Source organism: Choloepus didactylus, chromosome 21 (assembly GCF_015220235.1).
Source record: "Choloepus didactylus isolate mChoDid1 chromosome 21, mChoDid1.pri, whole genome shotgun sequence".
Lineage (NCBI taxonomy): Eukaryota > Metazoa > Chordata > Mammalia > Pilosa > Megalonychidae > Choloepus > Choloepus didactylus.
Genome location: NC_051327.1, coordinates 23,494,640 through 23,521,934, shown reverse-complemented (window position 1 = coordinate 23,521,934; position 27,295 = coordinate 23,494,640). Strand labels below are relative to the sequence as shown.

Below are 27,295 nucleotides of genomic sequence, written 5' to 3'. Positions count from 1 at the left end.
AGGGCTGGGGGAACAGGCTCTGCTCCTCACACGGACGGCAGGAAGGAGCACTCGGAGGAGAGCGTCGCGGGAGGGCAGTGACGATGGACCTGATCCCGAGCTTCTCCACGGAAGCCTGGGCGCTCCTGGCTGCCTGCCTGGGGCTCCTCTATCTGTGAGTACCTGTCTCCGCCGGCTCCCGTCACCTTGGGCTGGGCTCTGGTGCCGGTCAGGACACTGCCCAGGTGTATGGAGGGTCAAGGAGATAATGGAGGGAAACTCAGTAAGTGCTGGATGCTGCAAAAACGTCGGGCTTTGTTCTCCTTACAGATTCTTCAGGAGAAACAGGTGCCCTTCCCACCGCCACCACCCCCACCTCCCGATTTCTGTGGAAGGAGGGTTGAGTGGCATATTTTGGTCTTGGATTGACCAGTTTGGACCTACACTAATGTAACTAAAATTCAGCAGATGTGGTTTTCAAAATTGGCCTCCGCGTGCAGTGGGATCCTCAACCCTTTCCCGAGGGTGGGGATTCTGGGGCTGGGAGGGGACGGCCTGGGGATTTTCCCTCATTGTCTTCGCCTTGCAAAAGGGTTGGCCCGGGAGCCACCGGTGGTCCCTGCTGCCGTCTCACGGCGTTCACAGGCCCAGGGCGCAGCCAGGGCCCTTCTGCTAACTCGGTTCACCCCCTTCTCTGGGCTCCGACCTGGGCCTCCTCAGAAGCTCTCCCCCACCCCGCCTCGGGCAGAACTCCGACTTCTAAAGGAGGAATCTTGAAGACACGGGAGCCTGGCAGAGATCTTGAAATTGTACTTTTTCTTCACTTTTCCCTTCCCTGCTCTGGAAGGGTGAGCTTCAGTTTGGAGGTTTATCTCCCCCTGATAGGAGCTCTGCTGGCAGATTTAGAAGGCAGAAGCCCTAAATCCAGTTTGGGTTTTAAGTATGTTTCCACTGAGTCACCTACAGAGGATGAACCCAAGCCACTGAGCAGAGAAAGCCCCTTCGGTGCAATTCCAGGCATGACCGCGTGGCTGGGAGAACAGTTATTGGGATGACCCTGATGTCACCCTCAACCGCTATTTCCATTTCACATCCATTAGAAGGAAATCACGATGGGGTGAAAATAGAAACCATAAGCCCAGATTTAATTCTTTGAAGGAAAGGGTTCAAGGTGCTGCTTTCTGGCTAAAGACATTTTGAAATTCACCATTATGCTTTAATTTCATTCTATTTAATACCAGATCTTTATGAAAATAAGACCGTTTCCAGCACATTTTTCCTGGAGGATAAAGGAGAGCTGTAGGTTCAGTATTTAGCGTTACAGGCGTGTGAAGCACCTGCCCTCTGCTATGTAACGTGAGGAACGTGAGTCCACAGCCAAATGCACACGTCTGTGTTCCGACGGCACAGACACATCCAGACATACCCGAGCGCAGGTCACGTATGTCTCTCATTGCGGATGAGTGGGTGGGAAAGTCATCCGGGCGGGGGAGAGAATGAAACGGGAGAACATTCCCCGCCACCCAGGGGAGAGCTCCCGGAGACACCGACAGACCCTGACCCCTCAGGAGGGCACGGTGAGGAGAGCAGGTGTGCCGGTTTGAGTGTATTGTGTCCCCCAAATGCCATTATCTTTGTGGTCTTGTGTGGGGCAGAAGTTTTGGTGATGGTTGGATTTGCTTGGCGTGTGCCCCACCCAGCTGTGGGAGATGATTCTGATGAGATGTTCCCATGGAGGCGTGGCCCTGCCCATTTGGGGTGGGCCTTGATCGGTGGAGCTATATAAATGAGCTGACTCAAAGAGGAAAGAGAGTGCAGCTGGGAGTGATGTTTTGAAGACGAGCAAGCTTGCTAGAGAGGAACGTCCTGGGAGAAAGCCGTTTTGAGGCCGGAGCGTTGGAGCAGACGCCGCTGCCTTACTAGCTACCAGAGGTTTTCCGGACGCTATTGGCCATCCTCCGGTGAAGGTACCTGATTGCTGAGGTGTTACCTTGGATGCTTTGTGGCCTTAGGACTGTAACTGTGTAGTGAAGTAAACCCCCATTTTATAAAAGCCTTCCCATCTCTGGGGTTTTGCATTCTCCAGTATTAGCAAACTAGAACAGCAGGGCTGGCATCTTGGGTGGCAGGGAGGGGCCCTAGAGGCTCCGCTGAGGCAGAAGCAGACTGCAGCCTGAGAGACGCAGGGGCGGGTCAGGGGGTAACAGCTAGAAAGGAGAGCAGGCCCACGTCACGCCAGCCCAGTTTAAAAGCAACATAAGGGGTCTTTGTGGTTGTGGTTGTGAGTCCCACCATTTGAACCAAAAGCAGCGTAACTTTACCAAAATAGGGGAGCTGGAGAGAAATTTGAAGATTCACCCAGTCATGCTGTGCCTTTACCTGGAACATGCCAGTTTACACGGAAAACCAGGTCCCTTTTGGGACAGCACTGCTGAAATATGAACGCAACAGCTGGGCCTCATTTGAGAGTTCATAGAACGTCCTGGAAGTACAGAAGCAGAAATTGGTTGACCTAATTTGCCAACTGATATGATGGCAAGGGATGGAGCTTGGTGGAAATAATTGAGGCCACCCCAGCCTGAAGCCGGTGGGCACACGCCACCAGCAGAGCATGGGTACAGATCCAAACGCCCAGCTCACCTGGCCAAGGAGCATCTGCACAGAGCTCCAAGCACACGATACTTGCTGTGAGTTTTAGGTCTTATTTTATAATATAAGATTTACTGGGTTTGTACAGAATACGTAAAACATATACTGACTTAAAGTACAATGTCCAAAGAAGAGGAAACAAAGTTCGAATTGAATTATCTTGAACATTTGATAGGGAGTTTTTTTATGTTGCGTAACACATCTTTGCTAGCACCAGGAAAATACCTGGATTTCAGAAAGCTCCCTCTCTTCAGCTGAAAGCTACTGTAGGAATGTTTAACCACTTACACTCTTGAGCCATATTTTCTGAATTTGCCTCTACGGGGCTAACCGTGTAGACCCAGCAGCTTCTCTCTCGGTGGCTGTCAGCAGCCCCTGGCTTCAGCCTCGCGTCTTCTGCTCCAAACTCTCTGAGTAACATTGGACTGGGAGGACTTGCCAGGATCCAAAACTCTCGGCTATGGGATCCATAGGGGACCCCTCAGAGACGAGCTGCAGGCAGGTCTGCCCCAGGGAACACCAAGCTGGGTAGGTCTTCAGGAGAGTGGACATCCAGAGGCAGTAAATAACCACCTCCCAACTGGCCATGTTGAAAGAAGGAGGTTGCCTGGCACTGGGCTTATCTGGTGGGAAACCACAGGGCTGGAGGACCTGATGCCCCAGGGGAGCACTGGCTGGAAATGGATCGTTTACTGTTGCTTCTTCTGATGGTATCAGTTCAGGGAACACATTGGTCAGTCACCCTCCCCTATGGCTCACGCCAACATTGCAGCCCTGGCTGAAGCAAAACAGCACTTTCATTTCTACAGGATCAGTAGAAGCCTTGCACATGGCTTTCGTTGTATAGAAATGGAAGCACAGTGGCTGCTCCCAGGGCTCTCTGCTAAGGCATATTCAAGAAAGACCAGATGCTAAACTGGGGGAAGGGCCAGGGAGTAAAGGAAAAGCATAAGGTCTTGGAGTGCCCTGCAAGACAGTGTTGTCTTGGTCTCCTGGTAACCATCTGTTACAAAACCTGCTCGTGAGAACAGAAAGATTGTTCTTTCCCTTTCTACCTAGAATGGAGAATCCCACAGTCACTGAAGAGTCAGCTTACCAAATAGACACAGGGGCATGTTCAAGGAGAGTTCCAGTTGGAACCTCCCAGGAGCTCTCAAGTTTGGGAGCATTTACCAAGTATTCACTCTAGGGTTGGTACCGTGAAGATCTCAACAGCTTTTACCCAATCATGGTGACTTTTTGGGTGTCTCACAGGGGAGTTGGGGAAGGAGATGATGATGAAATGTAACTATGGCCACTGGAGTTGTTCTTATCGATCGCCTACACATTATCTCCTGTTCTAGTTTGCTAATGCTGCCGGAATGCGAAACACCAGAGATGGATTGGCTTTTATAAAAGGGGGTTTATTTGGTTACACAGTTACAGTCTTAAGGCCATAAAGTGTCCAAGGTAACACATCATCAGTTGGGTACCTTCGCTAGAGGATGGCCAGTGGTGTCTGGAAAACCTGTTAGCTGGGAAGGCATTTGGCTGGTATCTGCTCCAAAGTTCTTGTTTCAAAATGGCTTTCTTCCAGGACATTCCTCTCTAGGCTGCAGTTCCTCAAAAATGTCACTCTTAGTTGCACTTGGGGTATTTGTCCTCTCTTAGCTTCTCCAGAGCAAGAGTCGGCTTTCAACGGCCATGTTCAAACTGTCTCATCTGTAGCTCCTGTGGTTTCTTCAAAGTGTCCCTCTTGGCTGTGGCTCCTCTTCAAAATGTCACTCACAGCTGCACTGAGTTCCTTCTGTTTGTCAGCTCATTTATATGGCTCCACTGATCAAGGCCCACCCTGAATGGGTGGGGCCACGCCTCCACGGAAATATCTAATCAGAGTCATCACCCACAGCTGGGTGGGGCACATCTCCAAAGAAACACTCAAAGAAATCTAATCAACATTGATAACGTCTGCCCACACTGGATTACTTCAAAGATAATGGCGTTTGGGGGACATAATACATTCAAACCGGCACACCTCCTTACATGGATTGGTCCAGCTCCCACATCCATGACTGGCTCACGACCCAGGCACCTGGTTTCTCTCTCATTTTATAGGTATGGAACCTCCTCATTTAGGACTTTTAAGAAGCTGAGAATTCCGGGACCAACACCTCTGCCTTTTGTGGGAACTGCTCTGTCTTACCGCAAGGTGAGTGTCCCTCTTTTTTTGTTTTGGTTTGCAAATACCAACTTAGTTCCAGCAGGAAAAATGCCATCAGAAACAGTTCCTCAGGAGGAACTTCAGAGCTTCTGCACTTTCCGGAAACGGTGTTGAAGGCCCCATGTAGCAGGGTGGCCTGTGCCCCTCTTGGGTTCCATGTCAGCTGTGGGGTGGTCCGTCTGACAGCTCGGCTCTCCGATAGGGTCAGAAAGGACTTGATGGTCAAACGTTGTGAACATCGTGAAGATGGTCGACTCTGTGTCTGGGCCTGGCTCCGAGGCAGGCATCACGGTCCCTGGGATTGGGACGACAGCCTGACGGGATGGCGAGAAGCTCATTGAGCTGTGTGCGCCAGGTTCAGACTTTCCTGTTAGACTCATGGATTCCATGTACCCTTTTTTCTCCTTCCCTCCTATATAACTGTTCAACTTCTCATTACGAGGCAGCCCAAGTGTTAACCACGTCCCCACTCGCACACACTTGAATTCTCTGGAGAACTGTCCACTCCCCTGTGGTTATTCCCACGACTTCACCCAACTTCTGCTACCCGAGATGTCTGGGGGATTTGAGAGCTGCACCAAGAGCTTTCAGCTTTACTTCCTTTCCTTCAGAGCAGGCCCCCGTGAGCCAGTGTGAGCAGGAGTAGGGGAAACGAGACAAGATCATGGCCGTCTACCACCATCAGATACTTTGCCACTAAATGAGGTTCTCAAATCTTCACTAAGGCATCATCACTGATAAGAAAAATAATACAAAGGCAATGCTTGATAAAATTATTAAAAATTGACTCTAACTTTCAAACAAGGCTGAACATAGTATAATACGTGATCCGTGGGCCGAGCATCTGAATTCTGGAGGAGCCTTTGTGACTAGTCCCACGGGAGGCTCCGCCCGGGCCGGCTGGGAGGTGACGGGCTCCCCTCCGGAGGCAGCAGACAGGGCCCGGGGCACAGGCCGCTCCGTGCAGTCTTCCTTCCCCACAGACCTGAGACTTTGTTTCTCAGACTCCAGTTCTCCCAACTCAGGCCTCTGTTTCCTAATTACCACCTGCCTCTTACTTTACTCTTTTCTTCCTCTAAGAAGCAGTAATATTTTTCCACCCTTCCCGGATTAACTCTTGAGTTGGATTCGTGTTTCTGGGAACCATGTTTTCTGTAGTTAGAAGACCATAGCTGAAAGTTAGTGATGGGACATTTCTTTTCTAAGTTACAGAAGAAAATTCAGAGCGAGTGTTTAACTGGCCGTGTCCCTTGTGCAGAGGTGGCGTCTCCACATCCTGTCTGTGCTGAGATGGAAACGGGAAGGCTGAGCCCACTTTTCATTCTCTCACTCTCACTTTCTCACTCAACAGCAGACCTTAGACTTATTTCAACCTGTGAGACAAGCGGTGGTGACACATGTCCCTAGATTTTTAATTCTGCTAGAATTCTGGACAGCTCATGAGATAAATGAAACGGATGCTGAGCTCGGAGAGAAAGAGTGTGCCTGCTTTGCAAGACCCCTGACTCTCTCTAAGCCTCAGTTTTATCGTGTGTCTGTGGAGGTAATAATTCTGAGGGTTGTGGGATTTTAGAGAGAACATATGCACGAGTAAAAGATTCAGAAAGACAAGGAATGACTTATAATCCAGAGAGAGGGTTAACCGTTTACTACCTTCAATATTAGGAGAAAATTCAACCATTACTCTAAATTCACCATTCAAATATCTCCTCTACTTTTCCTGCTTACCTCTAAGATGTCTCCGAATAAGAACTTCCCTCCGTGTGGCAGTGAACAATAACCAGAATTCATCAGATGCGCATCATTTTTTCCCTGGAAAGAGGGAGGGTTAAGCACATTTAAGATAATTATCTAAGTTCATTTCTTTTTCTCTTTATAGGGTTTTTGGGCTTTTGACATGGAATGTTTTAAGAAGTATGGGAAAATGTGGGGGTGAGTATTCTGGAAACTTCCACCGGGTAACCCGGTTGTTGAGATGAGGGACCCCACTGTGTGGAGGACAATCTCATCAAGTTTCTCATCAAGTTCCTGGAGACTGGTTCTGCCGGGGATCCCAGGGCTCACCGGGTGTCAAGGCCCACGGTCAGAAATGGGCCCTAAGGCCACGGGTTGTCGTCTTTCCCCAGACTTGGTCAGCCAGGGCCTCCTCGCCTGACTGTCTGTCCAAAAGGCTATTCCCCTTGCTCCTTTTTCCTTCCCTACATCCTCTTGAATTGCATAAAAACGGATTATTTCAGACCCTTCTAATATGTGCTAATAAGTGCATGTAATTATCCCATTCCCACATGGATTGACTTTTAATTAAAAACCAAAATTCCTTTATTTAAATTTAGTATTTAATATGTACCTTGAAAGAAGGTCTGCGCGATAGAGATAAACACATTGGGAACCGGTTGTGCTCAGCTTTTCTACTTCCTACCGAAGTGTGGAACTGTTTTTGAGTTTTAAGCCAAGACTTCACAATAGAAGTGTATACAGGTATTTCTTGATATCTGCCATCCCTCCTGATTTTGGAGGAGTGTAGAATGTTCTTGAACGCAGATCCCCCGGTGGGATAACTGCCTTTATGACTTTGCAAGGTGGGCTGGGCACACTGCTGGGCTGTGCCCTCGGGAGCTGCTGACGGTTTGGTGGGTGCAGCGGACGAGGTGCCATCGTGGCCAGGCCTGGATGCCAACAGCACGTGGCAGCACACTGACCTCTTCCTGCCCTTTGTCTTCTCTCCTGAAGCTCAGGGACCCCAGAGTGGGCCGAGGGGCTCTGCTGGGCGGCACGTTCCGTGAGGCCACATGAGGGAGTGGGGGAAACACACAGCCCTGGGCCCCCCCCAGCCAGCTCAGCTCCTCCGAGCAGGTTGTGAACACCCGTGGGGGTCGCTCCATCGTTAGGGCCCATTTCCTCTTCCTAAGGCGTTCTCGGGTTGGCTGCACAGGAGGAGCCCCTGGAAGAGCTTGTTACAAATGCCGATTCTTGGGCCTCACCCAGCAGTCCCGACCTGGAGGATCTGGGGTGGGGGGACAGATTTTGAATTTTAGCAGATGGTGGAAGAAATACTTGGGCTGGAGTGAGATGGTGACTATTAAGTGACCAGTCAAGGTAATCCAAAGAGAAAAGGATACAGGAGCCACCATTAGTTACTGGTCAATTTTGTTACCTTCGACTTTACTTTTGTCCCTTCCACACCAAGGGATTTTGGAAAAAATGCTGGTGTGCCATGAATCATGCAAGAAATACGATGGTGGTAGAACAGACCTAGGTTTCCCTCAAGAATGCATATGGCGGCTCAGCACTAGTAAACTCAACACCTACATTCACCTTCTGAGCTTTAGACTATTTTTGTAAATATACGCCAGTAAGTGCTGTGTTTCTCACCAGTTTTTGCAAATGATCACAGATCCACTTAAAATTCCTCTGTGAAGTCAAAGAATAGGTAGGTGACTTTTGGAAACTCTCATTTTGTTCTGTCACATTTCATTCCTCCATATTCCTTTGCACCCATTTTCTATTTTAAGAATTTTTCTAGCCTCCATGCTACCAAAGATCTCTCTTTAACAGTTAAAATGACATTTCCTTTTAAAAATTTTAAAGAACTAAGAAAAATTTGCAACATATGGCAAAGGAATCACTCAAATTCCAACATAACATTTGGAGCATTCCAAGATTTTTTCTATTTCCACAATATTCAAAAAAAATTGTCATCAATATTTATTTATTTTCATCCACTACTATGTTTATGTATATTTCATGTTTTGACATCTTAAAATTATAACTTATAATCACTGAGTAGGTTGACTGTTCTTAGGTAATTATTATTGTTTTTTGGTTTTATATAATTTATTTGCCTTCAACTTTTCACTTCCCTAATATCCTTCTTGATAATGAAATATTTTAACATACAAAAATTTAGAGAACATGATATTGTCAATACACATGTCCCCAGCACCTAGAACTAATGAATGTTCTATCATTATTTGTAACCGCAATCTCGGTTAAGAGCTATTTTGTCTTTAAATATCTCTAAGCTACTGGAACCACTTTGCTCTTCATTTTATGAAGATTCAAGGGGCCTCTGGTCAGAATGTTGTTGTGTATCACAGTAGGCATGAGCTAGAAGGAAGTGTGCTGTGCCTTGTACAACTAGGTCTACAGATTATGGAAAGCCAGGGAGAAGGTTGGGCTGTAGCCTGTGATGTGTCATGAGGTCTTTGTTCCTGGCACAGGATTTTTGATGGGCGGCAGCCTGTGCTGGCCATCACGGATCCAGACATGATCAAGACCGTGCTGGTGAAAGAATGTTATTCCACCTTCACAAACCGGCGGGTACGTAGCTTTCTTGAACTTTCTTCTCCCACAGATAGGTAGTGAAAGATCCTACCAGGAATTTGACATTGGAAAAATCCACATAGTTTATGCAGATATCATCAGTTTCAGGTGTAGCCATTTATACACGCATGCGAATGTGTGTGTGTATGTGTGTGTGTATGTGTGTGTGTGTGTGTGTGTGTGTGTGTGTGTAGTTCTACGCAGCTTTATCACAGGGTAGGTTTGTGTAACCGCCCCCATATCAAGATGTAGAACTCTCCATCACCACATCTTTATAGTCACATGGGTCAACTCGTCATTTCCTCTAAACATGGTTATTGGGAGGGAAACAGTTTTTATTTTGATGAGACCAAATTATCAATTTTTTCTCTTATGGGTTGTGCTTTTGTAGTTGAAGACTACTTCGCCAAGGATTTTCTCCCATTTCCTTTCCTAAAAGTTTCACACTGTCACATTTTACACTTAAGTCTGTGATCCACTGTGACTTAATTTTGGTATAGGGTATGAGGTTTAGGGTGAGGTTCATTTTCTTGCCTACGGGTGTCCAGTTGCTTTGTCATCATTGGTTGGAGACTCTGTGCTTGCTCCATCGAATTGCTCTGCACTGCTGTCAGAAACGTTGGGCGTATTTGTGTGGGTCAGTTTCTAGTTGTCTATCCCTGATCCATTGATCTCTGTGAACATCCTGAACACTGTGGCCATACAGGAAGTCTTAACTTTATTATTAGATTTCTCCCACTTTCTTACTCTTTTTCAGAATTGTTCTAGCTATTCTAGATCCTGTTGCCTTTCCATAGAGATTTAGAGTAAGCCTCTCTGCGTCTACAAAAGTCCTTGCTGGGATTCTGAAAAGAATTGGATTGAACTGTAGATAAGTTTGGAAATGAACAGTGTCTTTGCTCTGTTGAGTCTCCCAAACCAGGGACAGAGAACCTCTCTCAAGTTACATTGGTTCATTTTTAATCCTCTCTTCGGCATTTCATTATTTTAGTATACAGATCCTGTACATGTGTTGACAGATTTATACATAAGTGTTTCATTTGCTTTGGAGCAAATGTTAATGATCTTGTGTTTTTATCTCAGTTCCACCCATTTCTTGTTATTATAGAGAAATGCAGTTGACTTTGCATGTTGATGCTATGTCCTCCAACATTGCTGAACTCTCTTATTAGTAGGAGAGTTTGGGTTTTTCTTCTTTTCTATAGTCATTGAGATTCTAGATTTTCTATGTTGACATTTATATTACCTAAAATTAGGGACAGTTGTATTTCTTCCTTCCCAATCTGTGTATCTGTTACTTCTTGTTCTTGTTTATTGTACTAACCAGGACTTCCAGTATGAAGTGGAAAGTGGGTGATGAGGCAGACATCCTGCCTTGTTCCAATCTAAGGGGAAGCATTTGGGCTTTAACCCTGAATATGATGCTAGCTCTAGGTCTTTATGTAGTTGTTCATTAAGGTGAGGACATGTCTCTATCTTCCTAGTTTAGTGAAAGTTTTTCTTTTATCATGAAGGTTTTAGAGGTAATCATTTTAGACAAAATATTGTTTTGTAAGATGGAAGAATGTTTTCAAGCTGTTTGGATTGATAAGCCAGCGCAATCTGGGATAGAAAACAATCTCTTCGTTTTCCCTTCTAAGCCCAAGGGAAATGTAAGGAAAAAGGACTTCCCTATAATTCTTTTCTTTCATAATACCAAATGGATTCCTAATAGTTTAAGCATTCACCCGTATTTTAGAGGTCACCATGAGAAGGCATTCCTCCTTAGAACGGCTCATGCCACAGATGTTCATGAAAACAGAGCTGACCTGAGGCCCCATACCCTTTGCCAAGGTCATCTGGCTCTCTCTCACAAAGCCTTTTTACTCCCCGCCATCCTGTCTACTCTCCCACAAGGATTTCCCTACAGTGTGGAGCACTCTGTTACTTAAAAGGAGGTTGGTATGTGAACGCAGGAACCACAATATTTTTGGAGACTCTAACATCAAGCCTGCATGTAATAGACAGTCACTAAATAATTGCTCAATAAATGAGTGCCTGTTGAAGAAATTTTCCACAACTGTGGAGACCTCAAAACTTATGTTGGACAATATGTCTTTGCTTTGGATCTAGTTCATTGGTCCAGTGGGATTCATGAAACATGCCGTCTCCATATCTGAGGATGAAGAGTGGAAGAGATTACGAACACTGCTGTCCCCAACATTCACCAGTGGAAAGCTCAAGGAGGTAAGAAAACAGGAGGACTTTAAATCACAAACTTGAAGAATGAATCTGGGGACTGCTGGAAATCACATCATTGTCCCATTCCAAGGGGCACTCAACTGTGTTTGAGATTCCTAAAATTGTCCTTCATCGATACTCCCAAAGAGATAAAAGATTCACCATAAATGTCACTTCTGGCTCCGTGCTTGGAAAAGCCCGTCTTTGCAGGCCTTGGGCCTCCCATTTACCCACGGCAGTGATGTGCTTCGTGTTTAGATGTTCCCCATCATTGGCCGGTACGGAGATGTGTTGGTGAAGAACCTCAGGAGGGAAGCAGAGAGGGGCAAGCCTGTCACCCTGAAAGAGTAAGTAGGAGGGTGGCTGCTGGGTTCTGACTGCAGTCACGAGTCCTCCAGCTGCCTGCCAAGAAGCTGACGTTCCTACTGTCGAGATCCTCTTTTGGCCAAACAAAAGCTTCTGTGGGGCCTTCAAACGTGCAACCCAAAAGGGGCGGCTCCCATCAGAGGATGGGGGGGGCCGGGGGGGAAGGGTCTCCGTCCCTGTGTACATCAGCCACGATGAACTTAGGAGCCTAATAGTCGCCGTGGATATTCAGGAGAAAAAGACAAATAAAAAGGTTGAGAAAAAAGGAACATGATTGATAGTGCCAAAGTTCAGCGTGTATGGGGGACGGCCCGGTGGGAGGGGAAGGCTTTGGTACACACCAGCTGGTGTTGGGTGAGCAGGAATCAAACACAGAACTTGGGCCGATCAAAACCCTTTCACACTTTTGCTGAATGAACAAGCAAAATGCTAAATGTTAAGTATTTCCCCCACTGCTTCCTTCAGTCTGAAAAGGAGAAAGCCCTCTACAGGATATGGGTAGAGAGACCGTTTCATTTATTGTCTAAACTGGACATTTTTGAACAAGGCAGGAATAACAGGTGTAAACTGGGACTGTCCTGGGCAAACACGGGGCATATGGCCACTTGCCTATGGGAAGCCCCAGACTGACTCACGTGATTTTTATTTGTGTCACTAATATTCTGAGACCTCCCATTTATGGAAAAGATTCTGTCTTCATGTAAACCCCAGGTCCCAGGAGTTGGGGAGGAGCAGGTTTTTGAGGACCTCAGCAGGTGGAGTAGAGAAGGAGGGACAACCTTCCTGGCATCTCAGAATGGGCTGGCAGTTCTGGAATGTGCCGGAGTTTTCTGCTCTGGGCACAGACACTGTGGGAGGCAAGACCCAGATGCAGTGTCTCCTTTCTGGATGCCCGAGTGGAGTGAATTTCCCCACCCGTGGCCCTGCTCCAGCCCTGTGCCTACACACCCTTGTCTCCTGACAGCCCCTTTCCCTGTGACTGAGCTCCTCGCCCAGAGCTCGGTCCATGTCACTTCGTGTCCCACCAACCTGGCACCTGGGGGAGGCCTCAGGAGGCAGTGAGGGTGATGGCCGTGTGGACACTCAGACTGTCCAGCAGAAGGTTCTGGATGTCTGGGACCCTGTGCTGTCGTGTCCGGGGTTTGAATTTGCAGGCTCTTCTTGTTGACCCTGCTGGGGAAGGACGATGAGGGGTGCTGACTGTAAACCTCCACATCCCTCCTTCTCTGCTCAGCGTCTTCGGGGCCTACAGCCTGGACGTCATCACGAGCACGTCATTTGGGGTGAATGTGGACTCCCTCAGCAACCCCCAGGACCCCTTTGTACAGAAAGTCAAGAAGCTCGTAAAGTTTGACTTCTTAGACCCACTCTTCTTCTCAATAAGTAAGTGCACTGCTACTTCTTTCTCTCGTTTTTTTCATAATGGCTTTATTGACATATTATTCACATACCATGCAATTCACCCATTTACAGTGTACAAGTCAGTGGCTCTTAGTATATTCAAAGATACATACAACCTTCCTCACAGTTTTAGAACATTTTCATCCCCTTTACCTGCCGCCCTCCATGCCCCCCTCACTCTCATCCCCACGGAACCACTAAGCTACTTTCAGTCTCTATAGGGTTTTCTGTTCTGGACATTTCATAAAATGGAATCATATAACATCATGTAACATGGTCTTCTGTGACTGGCCTCTTTCACTCAGCATATATCATATATATGATTTGCAAAATTTTTCTCACATCATCTTTTATGCTTTTGGTAGTATTCCTTGAAATGTAAAGTGTTTTAATTTTTAAGATGTCCAATCTATGTATTACCTTTTGTTGTTTGTGCTGTTGGTCTCTTTTCTGTGAGTCCACTGTCAAATCAGAGATAGTAACAGTTCACTGCTTTATTTTCTTCTAAGAGTTTTATAGTTTCAGCTCTTACATTTAGTTCTTTGATCCATTTGAGTTAATTTTTTATAGACGGTGTGGAGTGTCCACATTCATCCTTTTGAATGTCCCAGCACCATTTGTTAAAAAGACTCTTCTTTCCCCGTGGAATGGCCTTGGCACCTAGTTGAAGATCAGTTGACACTTCGGTTTGTTTCTGGAGTCTAATCCTATTCCATGAGTCTATATCCTTAAACCTTTACCACATTGCCTTAAGCATTATAGCTTTGTGGTAAGTTTTAAAGTCTTCTAATATTGTTACTCTTTTTTCAAGATTGGTTTGGTTCTCCTGGGTCCCTTGCAATTCCATATTAATGTTAGAATCAAATCTTCAGTTTTTAAAAACGAGACAGCTAGAACTCTGATGGTCAACCCACTGAATCTGTAGATCATTTTGGGGAGTATTCCCATCTTAATTAAGTCTTCTGAACCATGAATGTGAGATGTTTTCTATGTATTTAAGCTTCTTAAATTTTTCAGCAATGTTTTGTAATTTCTCAGACTATAAGTTTCGCACTCATGTTCACTTTATTCCTGGGTATTTTATTCTTTTGATACTATTATAAATGTAATTGTTTTCTTAATTTTCATTTTGGATTGTCTGTTGCAGCATCTAGAAAGGCTACTGATTTTTGTGTGCCGGTACTCTGTCCTTCAACCTTGCCAGATTCGTTTATTAGTTCTGATAGTTTCTTGGTGGGCTCCTTAGGATTTTCTATATACAAAATGAGGACATCTCAGAACAGATACAGTTTTACGTCTTCCTTTTCAGTGTGGATATCATCTATTTCTTCTTCTTGCACAATTTTCCTACTAGAATCTCCAATACAGTGTGGGATAGAAGTGGCGACAGCAGGCATCCTTGTCTTGTTCCTGATCGTAGGGGAAAGCATTCAGTGTTCATAATTAAATGGGATTTTACCTGTGGATTTTTCATATATGTTCTGTATGAGATTGAAGAAATTCCCTTATATTCCTAGTTTATTGTTTTTATCATGCAAGGTCGTTGGATTTTCTCAGATATCTCTTCTGCTTTTCTTGAGTTGAACATGTGGTTTTTGTTCACTTGAATGACATGGTGAATAAGATTAATTGACCTGGGGATGTCAAATGCCCTTGCTTTCCAGGGGAAAACCTACCTGGTCATGGTTATAATCTTTTTATATGTTGCAGGATTCACTGTGCCAGTATTTTGTTGAGGAGTTCTGCATCCATATTCGTAAGAGATACTGATTGGTAGCTCACTTTTCTTGTGATGGCTTTGTCACTGGATAAACCACCACAGTCTCTGTTCCTGTTAATCATGCTGCTCAAAAAATACTGGCCTCACCTAATGAGTTGGGACACGCTCTGTCCTCTTCTGTCTTTTTTGGAAGGTTTTGTGAAGAATTGGTATTTATTCTTCTTTAAGTATTTGGTAGAATTCACCAGTGAAACCATCTGTGCCTGGGCTTTTTTTTTGTGTGTGTGGGTAAAATTTTGATTACTAATGGAATCTCTTCACTTGTTTTAAGTTTATTTCGATTGTCTATTTCTTTTTTAGTTAGTTTCTGTAGTTTTTGTCATCCTAGGAATTTGTTCATTTCATCTAAGTTCTCCAATTTGTATTTAGATGAAAGAACATTTGTAAATAATTATTCATAGTGTTCCTTTATAATTTTTTTGTATTTCTAAGGTCAGTACATCCTCTTTCACTTCTGATGCTAAAAATTTAGATCTTTCCTCTTTTTATGGCATTGGGGGGGTGGTTGATCTAGCTCAAGGTTTGCAAATTTTAATGATTCAGAGAAACAGCTTTTGGTTTCATTATTTCTTCTATTGTTTTTCTACTTCCTGTATCATTATTTTCCGCTCTAATTTTTATTATTTCCTTCATTCTATTTGCTTTAACTTTGGTGTGCTCTTCTACTTTCAGTGTCTTAGGTTAGGTTATTAATTTGAGATTTTTCTTCTTTTATAATATAACTAATTACAGCTACAAATTTCCATCTAAACTCTAGATTAGCTGTATTTGATGTTTTAGTGTGTTGTGTCTTCGTTTTCATTCATCTCAAAGTAATATCTAATTTCCCAATGGATTTCCTCAGTCCCATTGGTTATTTACAAGTGTGTCATTTAATTTCCACATGTTGTGAGGTCCCAGTTTTCTTTGTTATCAATTTCAAATTTCATTCCATCATGGCCACAGAACATACTTTGAATTATTTCTATTCCACATAATATTTCTTGAGCAGCACAATTAAGAGGAACAGAGACTCTGGTGGTTTATCTGGTGACATTCTAGAGCAGTAGGTAGAAGGCTGAGTCACCAGGGAGTGTGGGCGTGTCCCTTTAATGTAACCCGGATGAGAAAGGGACAACTGGTCAACCATCATGGTGGGCCCGTGTGTGCACTTACCCAGGCTCAGCCACTGACCTTGAAGCCTGAGCAAGTGTCCCTGGGAGGGGCTCCTGTCTGGGACCCCGGTGTCTTTGATTTTTCTCAACAGCACAGTGAATTATAATTCTACCAGGAAAATTATACATTTTCACTATGATTTCTCTTTTTTTTCTTTTCCCTACAGTGCTCTTTCCATTTCTTACACCATTATTTGAAGCAATAAGTATCTCTATCTTTCCAAAAGATGCTATTGATTTTTTAACACATTCCGTTAAAAAGATGAAAGAAAGTCGCCTCAAAGATAATCAAAAGGTAAGACCTGGTTTCCATTACATGAGTATTTACAATTTTTGGTAATTTCTTGGGCTGTATACCTAAGATTTCTTTTCAGTGTTGTTTCTTTAAAAAAAGACATGCAAAGAACTCCAGGGTAGGGGCAGGAGAGTTTTCACATTTTAGGGAGATGCAGAAGGTAGAATTTGGGGATGGAAGAGAAGGAGGCACAGAGATGGGTGTACGATTTCCTAATGGGACTAATAGGCTTTCCCCTCCCTCAAGACATTGTCAAAGGATAAAACCTCCCATGTAAAAGTGATGTTACTGGCATCGTAATTACCCCAGATCGTGGACTGGCAAAGAATCATTTTAATTCCAAGCTTCCTATTTTAAACATCCCCCAGTGGAAGACACCATCAGGCCACCTGGTGGAAATAGTTGAATTTAAACTGGCGCCTTCTCTTTGTCTGGAGTGGGCGGTGGGGAGGGGGAGGGCAGGCAGGGGAGGTGTCTTCTCTGGGCATCGAGACTGCCACTGGCTCAACTGGCCTTGCCTTTGTGAGCCTGGGAGGCCAATAGAAGGGTGTCTGCAGGTCAGGGGGGCTGGGCTGAGCACCCCAGGGCTCACTTTCAGTGGCGAGGAATCATGGGAGTCGGGGTGGGGTGCATTTGAAGATGTTCCCGTAAAAGCAGCCAATGGGCAGAAACGTCAGGGGGTGAATACTTGTGGTCACTCATCAAGAATAAGATGGACGGGGTGGAATTAAGGCAGGAGAAGAAAACTGTGTGAGGTCAGGGACTTCTTCCTGAGCAAGCAGGTACGGCAGGGGAAGGAGCGGCAACTGCGTCCAGCAAGCTGTGTCCAGAAGCCAGAGAGCCAGGGGTCAGGGAGGACAAGGGCCCCAAAGCAGAAGGTAGTGGCTGCGTTTCCCTGGGGATCCATCTTCTCTCAAGGACTGCGGAAGGACCTTCTGTCCGGGGTGGCCCAGGCAGCCCCAGTCAGACATCGGGCCTTAGTGGGGCCACGTTCCCAGGAAAGGTTTTCCCCGAGACCCCAAGTGCCGTTTGGTCACTGGAATCTCCCTTCTGTCTCCAGCACCGAGTGGATTTTCTTCAGCTGATGATTGACTCCCAGAATTCCCAGGAAACTGAGTCCCACAAAGGTAACAAGGGGGCTGTTGTCATGGGGGCTGCAGACGGGGAGTCCAGAGGTGGGGGGTGCTCTGACAATGGGCCGGAAGTTCTCCAGGCAGATGAGAATTTCAGCCAAATTGCAGAAAGAGACATAGTCAGACCTTTTAAATGGTAGCCAGGGGCACTTTCCAGAAGCACGAAGGCATAACTTTGTTCTGAACTTGAAGAACAACCAATAAAACAAGTATTTCACGCCCAGAAGACAGTCGGTGGTTTGTGGGCCACCTACATCAGAAGTCCTAGGGTGCTTGCTTCAAATGCAGACACCCAGGCCATGCCCAGACACCCCAAATCAGAACTCCAGCTGGGAAATTTGCACCAAGACATAACCTCAGAAGGCTCGTTGTTCCTGTCTTGCTGATGTTGACTTGGAGCTCTTGGCTTGGGCCGGGCTCACTGGGTCAGTCCACTGCACGGTTTATTGTTCCCTGTGTAATTAACAAGTAATGTGGGGGGAACCTTTGGGACTAGGTAAACATCTCATTCCTCTTCAACTTTCACCCACCCTTTTATCATATGTTGATGATTTCTGATAATTTCATTACTATAATGGTTGCCAAATGGTGCTTTTCTAATTCCATCCTTCCTTCTACATTTATGAGTTGTACTCCACTGTAGGAGAACATTCCATTCTCCCCCATTTCTTTTTATCAGGACGGTCTCTTAAATTATTTACTCTCTCACAACCATCATTTATTTTAATGGTCGGGTTGTCTCAGGTCCACCCAGGAGAAGCCCTTTCTAGTTGGTTCCTGTCTCACTGCCCCATCATGACCATTTTCCGAGCACATCCTTGCTTTCTGGTGCAGCTATTGCAGGTTTCACTGCTGTTTCCCCTGACCAGCCCCAGAGGCAGCCATTTCCCAAAGGACCCGGATCCCTTTTAGAGGGAAATGGCATTTAGAAACCAAAATCTGAGAGCCAGCTGTGCTCATTGCTCCTGGCTTTTCCTTCCTTCTAGATCTCCTTAGTGGACAGAGCAAAGAAAACCAAATGTATTAGCACAGTACTAAGAAACATAAATATATCTCTACTACCACTATCCCATGAAATAAACTAGCTTTCAAAAGAAAAAAATACCCTCATTGTTATCCAATTTCTGTGGCATAAATAATCTCATCATAGCCAATTTCCGGTTATCAGAGTTTGGGCCTGCATTTCACAAAATTCCCGAGCATGGAACAACTGGTTGTAGAGAACAGAAATGAGCTGTCTCTAGTACACACTGAAAATATATCTCTATCCATGTCTGCATAAACTTCTATCTATCGAACTGTCCTCAGTCTACTACATATCTATCATCTTTATATCTATCAGTCTATATCTATCAATCTCTATTATATATTTCTATATTTATCTAACATGCATTTATCATCCCACCTCTTTATGTTTGTATGTGTATGTATATTGTATGTGTCTATGTATCTTTATAGATACATAATTATACATACATAAATTAGCTATTTAGATAGCTAAATGATGCTACCAGCTAACAGATGGATACATAGTCATAAACCTTGAGTTTCTACCCCAATTCCAATTCAGGGTCCTAAGATTCATCTAGCAAGGGGAAAGAGTTTCATCACTGAATTATCCTAAACAGCAGCACAGAAGCCGTCACTGGGAAATCAGAACTTCTTAGACCTTGCCCATGTGCAGTCCCTTTTGCTTCCACTTAGGAATTACGTGGTTGGGGTCGGCACCGTGTTCACTGCAGGGGTCTAGGTACCTAAAGGCCGTGATCCGGCCCTGACCCTGCAGACCACAGCAACCACTCTTAGCTTCTCTTGGAGAAGGACCAAGTGGCAGCCAGCTCAGGAGCCTCCAGTAGAGCACGGAAGGGCCGTCCTGAGGATGGTGGCACTGAGGGAGGAACACATGAGCATCGGTAACTCCTGTCTCGGGATTGGACCCATTGTTACATACGTCGTGCCACCGGTGTCCTTCTAGTGGCACGTTCTTGCTGCTGTTTTTATGCCAATGATTAGCGCAGGTTGCACCACCACTCTTCTTGCATTTTGTCTGTTTCTTTAGTTTTTGTACATTTCTAAGAGCATCTGTTTCGAAGATGTGTGCCCAGGTCTTCTGGTATCCAGTGCCTCTCGAAAGTACAAGCCGTGCTTCCCAAGCTAGGCTGTGCACACAGATCACCTGGGGACACTGTTGAAAGGCAGATTTTGCTGCAGCAGTCCCAGGCTGTGGGGTGGGATCCTGCATTTCTGCCAGGCTCTCAGATGGTGCTCCTGGTCCAGAGACGAAGCTTTAGGCAGGAGTTCACCTGCAGCCCAGGACTGTTCCCTTCAGTTCCAGAAAACATGTTTAGATAGAAGATCCTTTATGGTTTCCCTGCAATTCAGCCTTGGTATTGCAAATGCTCTAAAAAATTTTCAAGCAATATTTTAGCTAGAATGATTTAAAAAGTTTTCAGGGGTGGAAACGCTAACCCATACATGACTTCAGGCTAAAATACTTTTAGGAAATTCTCCAAGAGCCACCAATAATGCTGTGCACAGTAGACGGAAGCACTGTCACATGACAGTCCATCCATCTGCATTGGTGGAGAGGGTGGCACAACCAGGAAGGGATGGCTGAGAATATTATAGACCTCAGAAAAACTTAATAGAAACAGTTTTGTCCTTTTCATGCTCTATAACCTAAAGACTCCCAGTATGACTAAATGCTTTTCCACTTTTTCCCTAGGGATTTGGGTATTTCACTTACATTTCTCGTCATCTAAACTGTGACTTTTTACTCCAACCTCTTTCACCTAAAATGGTGTTCCTCTCCTTTTAGCTCTGAATGATCTGGAGCTTGTAGCTCAATCAATTATCTTTATCTTCGCCGGCTACGAGACCACTAGCAGTGTTCTCTCCTTCCTTATGTATGAGCTGGCCATGCACCCTGATGTCCAGAAGAAACTGCAGGAGGAGATTGATGCAGCCTTGCCCAATAAGGTGAGTGGGTGCTGCCTGGAGAGGGTGGGAAGAGGTAGAGCCCCTCACCACTTCCTCAGAGAGTTTTTGTAAAAAACCTAAGTGCTGATTCTTTCACCTGAACTATTTAGGAAGAATCTAAAGAGAAAAAGGCAAGGGAAAAAATTGGTAGTGTGTGCTACTCTACCTGCAGAGATACAGGAACTTTGGAAGACAGTGGTGGCCCTGGTATACCAGTTACCTATTACCACAGTAGTGCCAAGAAACTCCAATCACTAAACCTCCTTGGCATCTAACGATAAGCACCCGCTGCTCACGTGTCGGAGTTGATTAGCTCTGCTGATACTGGCTGGACCTGCCTGGGTGCGGCTGGTGGCTGACCCTGCTGGCCTCGGCTGGGCTGTCGGCTGACCCAGGTCTGCCCCTCGGCTCTCTCCCACCCCAGCAGAGCAGCCTGGTGTGCTGTTCTCGGGGCCTGGGCAGAGGGAAGGAGTCAGACGCCCAATTGTGGGCTCCTTTCCAAGCTCTGCCTGTCCACAGTCCACGGTCCCAAAGCAAGCCGCATGGTGACGCCCGGCCTCAGACTGGGAGGGCACAGCTGAGTTAGATGGCCGAGGGGGCGCATCAGCGAGGGTGAAGCTTGGGGGCCACTGGTACAATCTAGAAGCCTGGGGAACTTTGCAGACAATGGAAGCCTGGTATAGTGGACAGAGCATAGGGTAGGAAAGAGAAGATATGGGATTGCATCCTGGCTGTGTGGTTGGGATGAGTCTTATGACGTTTCTGAGTCATCAGTACCTCAGTATGAGGTAAAGATATATTTTAGGTCTTGCCTATATCAGAGATGATCTTTTCTCTCTGGTCAACCCATATTAGGGGTCCTTTGATTTCAACCAGATGGCAGGGTCACCAGGAGACAGAGTTGGCTGAAGGGTTGTATTCTCTTGTTTTATAATCACATTAACATAGTAGCCATAGGACCCACAGCAGTGATAGTCAAACAAACATTGAATCTTAGTTCATTTGTCAGACCCTGTTGTAGGTGCACTGCATTTGTAAATGAATTTCATCATCACAAACTTCTGGATTATTCAGATAGGGTAGGCTGTGCCTCAGGAACAAATTAACCCCCAGAACCCAGTGGCCTCACAGAGCAAACGTTGCTTGTGACTCACCCTTGAGAGGTGAGGTTGGGAGGCTCTGCCGTGCACAGTTACTCAGGGGTGCAGGCTAAAGGGGCTCTGCCGCTCGCAGCTGCACTGGCTGAAACTGAGGCCTCCATGGTCCCCCTCAATGGGAAGAAGAGCCCGAGCGTGGCTCACTGGCTCTCAGATGCTCTGGCCCAGAACTGACCTCATGACTCATCTGCCCATAGCCGTACTGCAAAGCTGGTCACCACAGGGGGGTAGGAGATGGGGAAGGGGGCTGCACGGACACAGGATGAGCAGGAGTGTCCTGTAGGTCAACTGTCATCACCTCCATGAGACACCTCAGAAAACTGAGCTACAGAGAGAGGATGAAACTCTCCCAGAGTCACGCACCAGCAATGAAGTAGTGATAGAAGATAGATAGATATCTAAATAGATAGACAGACACGGATATATGTATGTATGTGTGTGTGAGAGAGAGAGAGTGATAGACTGATACAGGAAAGGGGCAAGGCGTTAAAATTGGAGGATCTGAGTATCTGGGGTGGATGGGGGCATGTTGGAGTTCTCTGTATGGGGTTTGTATAATTTTTGCAATGGTCCTGTGAGTTTGAATTTACTTCAAAATAAAAATTTTTAAATGTACACGTGAAACCAAGTGACAGACACATGTCCCTGCACGGTGCTCTGTTCTCTGCCTGCTGTGGGGTTCCTTTGGGGTGAGGAGACCTCGCCTCTGGGGCTGAGGAGACTTGCTTGGCAGGGAGGAGAACCCAAAGGGATCTTTTTCAGAGCTCACAGTCAAACCCTGGAGTGACAACTGGACGGTTCAAACAATTGAGTGTGGGGTGAGTGTAGTGAGTGTGGGCGACTGTGGGGGCTCTGACCCACTTTGAAACTTTCCATGGAGCTGATTGTGTGCCCTGGTAGCACCCAAATATAACCTTCTTCTGTCTCATCTGGGGGAGGAAGGGAATAGATTCTCTCCAAATTATTCATAGATTTTCCATATAATGGAAAGTTTTTCTTCAATTTGTCCAAATTTATCAGAAGAGTTAATAAGTAGGATTTCTGAACTGAAAAGCCTTTTGTCCAATAGGGAACTTGCCCTTTACATGTTCTTTTCTTTGATTCAGCTGGCCTCCTTTCAAATAAGGCCAGGGGCTTTTTCCTATTGTACTTAAGACCAATGGCCATTGTCTATCAGTCCCCTTCATTCGCGTGAGAAGGAAGCATCACTCCATGGTAATCCTAACACTGCAGGCATGGCTCCAAAGGTCTCTCATATACATAACTGCACATCTCACTGGGTCACTGAGCAGGTCAAAGGACACGATAGGGGTAAAGATGCTCTATAATTGTTCAGGTCTATTGTCTATGTACATTGTTCTTTGGAGCTCCTGATGCTTCAGCAGTACTGCACTGACTCTTTTGAGAGTTAATCCCAAATCTGGGCTTACCATATTTTATTTACTCCTTCCCAGGCACCAGCCACATACAATGCCATGGTCCAGATGGAGTATCTTGACATGGTGGTGAATGAGACTCTCAGAATGTATCCAATCGCTGGCAGAATTGAGAGGGTCTGTAAAAGAGATGTTGAAATCAATGGGGTGTATATTCCCAAAGGGATGGTGGTGATGATTCCATCCTATACTCTCCACCGAACCCCAGAGATCTGGCCAGAGCCTGAGGAGTTCCGCCCTGAAAGGTACAGGGGCCGGGGGAAGGGAATCCCGCCTGACCCAGGTTGGGTCAAGCACATCGTGGCATCTTGGTGTGGATGGCAAACATGACTTTTTATAATCTCTTTGTAAATGTTTTTTCTTCATACAAGAGACAAGGTCAGGATGTGGGCAAGATTTAACTCTGGAAAGACTTGACGCTTTCATATTTATTGTACTGGAAATCAAAATTTAGAATGAACTCTTAGGGTCCCAGGCTGGCAGGTCAGGATTGATCTGGCCCTTTCTTAGCCACTGTCCATAAGCTTCCTGAAGGCAAAGAACAGGTCTTGTTGCCATGGAGACTCTAGCACTACCCCAGGGCGTACACTTAGTACATGTTGAAAGAGAAACTAAAAGATGCCCGAGTCCTCTGTTCTCTGGATCAGAGGATTTCTGAGGTTCCTACAAGTTCAGGAGCTCCAGCACCTGCAGTTTCATTAACATAAAATTGGAGGTCACTTTCTGTATTTCTGTTAGATTCACTCAGGTATTTAGTGCTTACCATGTGTCATGGCCATAGCCAGGCCATGAGAAATCCAAATGTTAAAAATAGTCTGTTAAGAATTTTTGAGATATTCTCAAGTCTGTAGAATTCTAGTGATGCGTCTCCATGTGCCCATCACCAACTCAACTGCCATCAACACAAGGCTGCTGCCCCAATGCACATACCTCTACTGCTCTCCACCAACTCATTTATTATTTAGAAGCACATCTCCTTAACCTGTAAGTATTCTAGTAGATTCTCCAAAGTATTGGGACTCTTTAAAAATACATAAGCAAAATACCATTACCATTTTCCCCAAATCAATACTTTTCCTTTATGTAATCAAATATTGAGAAATCAGATTTTAATAAAACATGGGTTTAACCTTAAAGGAACTTACACCTAATGAGGCACAGACAGGGAAATCAGTTATTTCACTACAGTAGTGTAAATGCCTGTGTACATTACCCAATTTAAACTATTCCAAGAGAGTGATGGAGGATGAGCAAGAAGGGGATGGGGAGGGTGAAGAAGAAGAGGAGGAGGAGAAAGGAGGAAGGAGGAAGGAAGGTGGCAAGGGTAGGGAAGAGAGAAATAACAATTTAACTACTGGGAGACACTTTCTCCTGCCTTCTCCCCCAATGAGCATATGAGAAGCCTAAGTGAGTGTTAAGGTAGGAACCTTCCTTGTCTCAGACAATCTCATTTCTCTCATGCCTTTCAGAGCGTGAAGTCTCTCACCACCCTGAGTGTAAGTTTAGTGTTTACAGATACATTTCTATTAAATGGCATTAATCTCATCTCCCCGACAAAAGCAAAAGCTCCTACAGGGTAAGGGGAATTGAAAGGATCTGTAGCTTCCAATTCTCATGTCAGAACAACCCAAGCAGGAGAAAGAATCTTGTATACTAATGATAGAGGGTTCTAAGTGAGATGCCCAAACTTGTAGCTCTTGTGGTTATGTTTCATTAACTTGTCTTCATCTACTCTCATGCAAACAGGTTCAGTAAGGAGAACAAGGAGAACATAGATCCCTACTTATACATGCCCTTTGGAACTGGACCCCGAAACTGCATTGGCATGAGGTTCGCACTCATGAGCCTCAAAGTGGCGCTCATCAGTGTCCTGCAGCACTTCTCCTTCAAACCTTGTAAAGAGACTCAGGTCAGTCAGTAAGCTTTCTGCTTCAGTGTTATTCTATTGGGAGCATTTTTTTTCACTGAGGGGTCAATAGATAATACAGACACACAAAAAGAATGTGGTGATTCATCTTTTAATAAGTTATTCTATTGGCCAATGATTCTATTTTAGGCCTTCTGTGAGCTTTACAAGCTCTTCATTTTCTAGAGTTCTAATTCTGTGGCTTTATACAGATTCTTTAGAAACAGTGCTGGTTAGTATGATAGGATCATGTGCAGTCCATTTGAACTTGAGCAAAGGTTTAAATTCTGTTTTCAGAAGTGTTGTGCACAGTCATGTAGCACAGCAATCACCTTGTCATGATTTCTGTATGATCCTCTCCTCCACCCAAGCTTACAGAAGCTCCCTCATGATATTGGTTCTCAACCACTGGGAAGACATTAGAATCTCACCAGGGAACTTAAAAAATCACGATACTTGGGTCATTTCAGAAATTCTAAAATAATTAACCCAGCATGTGGCTTTAAAAGCTCCTCCATTGAAGCTTAAATGTGGTCAAACTATAAAGCTTTTCTGCCAGGTGTGAAGGACTCTCACAATCTACAGCCCCATTGGCTATTTGGGCAAATGGGGCTCCTTTTACATCCCAATAATAATTCTGTGAATGTTCTCCTCCCTCTCGTCCTCATTCCATTCTGAGTCCATCTTAATAGGCAGCTTCCTTCCTAGTGCATCAAAGGCAGAAGATACATCCACCTACCTAGAAATAGCCTAAGAAATCCAGGGTTATATCATTGGTCTCCTTTTTTCTGCTGAGTATAAAAAGGGTGATCACACATTCCTGTTTGTCATGGGACACTTCCTCTTTCTTTCTTTTGTCCCTGTGTAATAATTGAATGTTTGTTTTTCAACTCTGAAGGATCCCACTGTAAATGATATGGCAATTTATTCTAGGTATAAATGGCAACAGTAACTATCTATAAGCTAATATTATGAGGTAATGGTTTTCAAACACCTATGTGCAAGGGGACTATTATCAGAGTTTTACATGTATTGACTCAGTCCTCACTTTTACATCCAACAACTCTTGAAAAAGGCACCATTATTACTCTCATTTCACACATGAGAAAACTGAGGCACCAAGAGGTTAAGTGACATGCAATGTTGTTCTATTGGGAGCTGTTGTTTTGTTTTTTTGTTTTGTTTTGTTTAACTGAGGGGTCAACACACACACACACATACACACGCACACACACACACACACACACAAAGAATGGGATCATTCATCTTTGAGTAAGTTATTCTATTGGCCAAAGATTCTGTGTTAGCCATCTGTGAGCTTTATGAGCTCTTCAGTTCTGGAATTCTAATTCTGTGGCTTTATAAAGATCATTTAGAGACAGTGCCAATTACTGTGATAAGATGATATGACATCCATTTGAACCTGAGCACTCGTTTCTGGCCGTTTGCTCAACTAGGATCAGAATTTTACACTTTTGGTGGCTCCACCAACACTGAAGGAGTGAGTGGGCAAGAATGGGGCCCAGACTACTGATAAAATTCTGAACATCATCAGAAATCCACCGTTTGTCTTATGCTTGGGAATCTAGAGGAGTTGTAAGGAAACAACTATATGGTTCTTCCTGCACACCTCTTCTCATCATTAAACTGGATGGATAGGATCAATTGGCAAGAGTGGTGACTGCCCACACAATTAAAGTGTATAGTACCTACTCACAATTACCTGGCAAGTTTTTGCATACACAATATTAACTTTATATGGTTTTCCAAAAATAGTTTCCATCATACCTAAGAATTGAGTTTAAATTTTAAAAATTAATTTTACTTCAAATTTAAATTAAAAAAATGAACACAAAGCAACATGATTTTTCTTGGATCTGGTACACAAAAGTTGCCCAATAAATACTCTGATGAATGGTTGCATGGATGTATGCTTCGCTGTCTAATCTTGACACAACTTGTAGAGTAATTGTAAAGAACCAAAGATCTCTGAGGCCAGCAGTAGTTTGTATATTTGTAAAGCATTATTGTCCTCGATGCATCTTACCTACTTACCTTCTGTTCTCGTTGATGCTTCATTTACTGGTTCTCAATGTGCTTGTTTAATTGTTGCAGATCCCACTGAAATTAAGCCATCAAGCAATGCTTACGCCTACAGTACCTATCGTTCTAAAGGTTGAGCCAAGAGAAGGAATTGTAAGTGCAGCTTGACTTTCCCTAAGAACTTCTGCTTTGTCCTTCAAGGAAGCTGAGTCCAAGACAACCAGACAGCTCACTTTACTTTGGGAATAAAATTCAGAAATGAGGAGGGATTTAA

The 27,295-nt window shown here is 44.9% G+C and overlaps 1 protein-coding gene across 3 annotated transcripts; it reads left to right on the top strand.

The window, feature by feature from the left end:
- LOC119517349 (cytochrome P450 3A12-like) lies at positions 1 to 27,295 on the top strand. Of its 3 annotated transcripts, none has more exons than XM_037813885.1 (13): positions 1 to 154; positions 4,723 to 4,816; positions 6,708 to 6,760; positions 9,049 to 9,148; positions 11,264 to 11,377; positions 11,630 to 11,718; positions 12,972 to 13,120; positions 16,240 to 16,367; positions 17,428 to 17,494; positions 20,319 to 20,479; positions 23,091 to 23,317; positions 24,819 to 24,981; positions 27,094 to 27,295. In XM_037813885.1, the coding sequence occupies exons 1-13, from the start codon at positions 84 to 86 to the stop codon at positions 27,187 to 27,189; spliced, it is 1,512 nt and encodes a 503-aa protein (XP_037669813.1). In that variant the 5' UTR covers positions 1 to 83; the 3' UTR covers positions 27,190 to 27,295. The 3 variants fall into 3 exon arrangements, with proteins under 3 accessions (XP_037669813.1, XP_037669814.1, XP_037669815.1); XM_037813886.1 differs by lacking the exon at positions 1 to 154 and adding an exon at positions 1,266 to 1,415; XM_037813887.1 differs by lacking the exon at positions 1 to 154 and adding an exon at positions 1,403 to 1,420.

Excerpts from the sequence above, each read along its gene's own strand:
- LOC119517349 (XM_037813885.1), top strand. The coding sequence starts at position 84 with ATGGACCTGATCCCGAGCTTCTCCACGGAAGCCTGGGCGCTCCTGGCT. Across the intron at positions 4,817-6,707 it reads CTGCTCTGTCTTACCGCAAG|GGTTTTTGGGCTTTTGACAT; the intron begins GTGAGTGTCCCT and ends TTCTCTTTATAG. Across the intron at positions 13,121-16,239 it reads CCCACTCTTCTTCTCAATAA|TGCTCTTTCCATTTCTTACA; the intron begins GTAAGTGCACTG and ends TTTTCCCTACAG.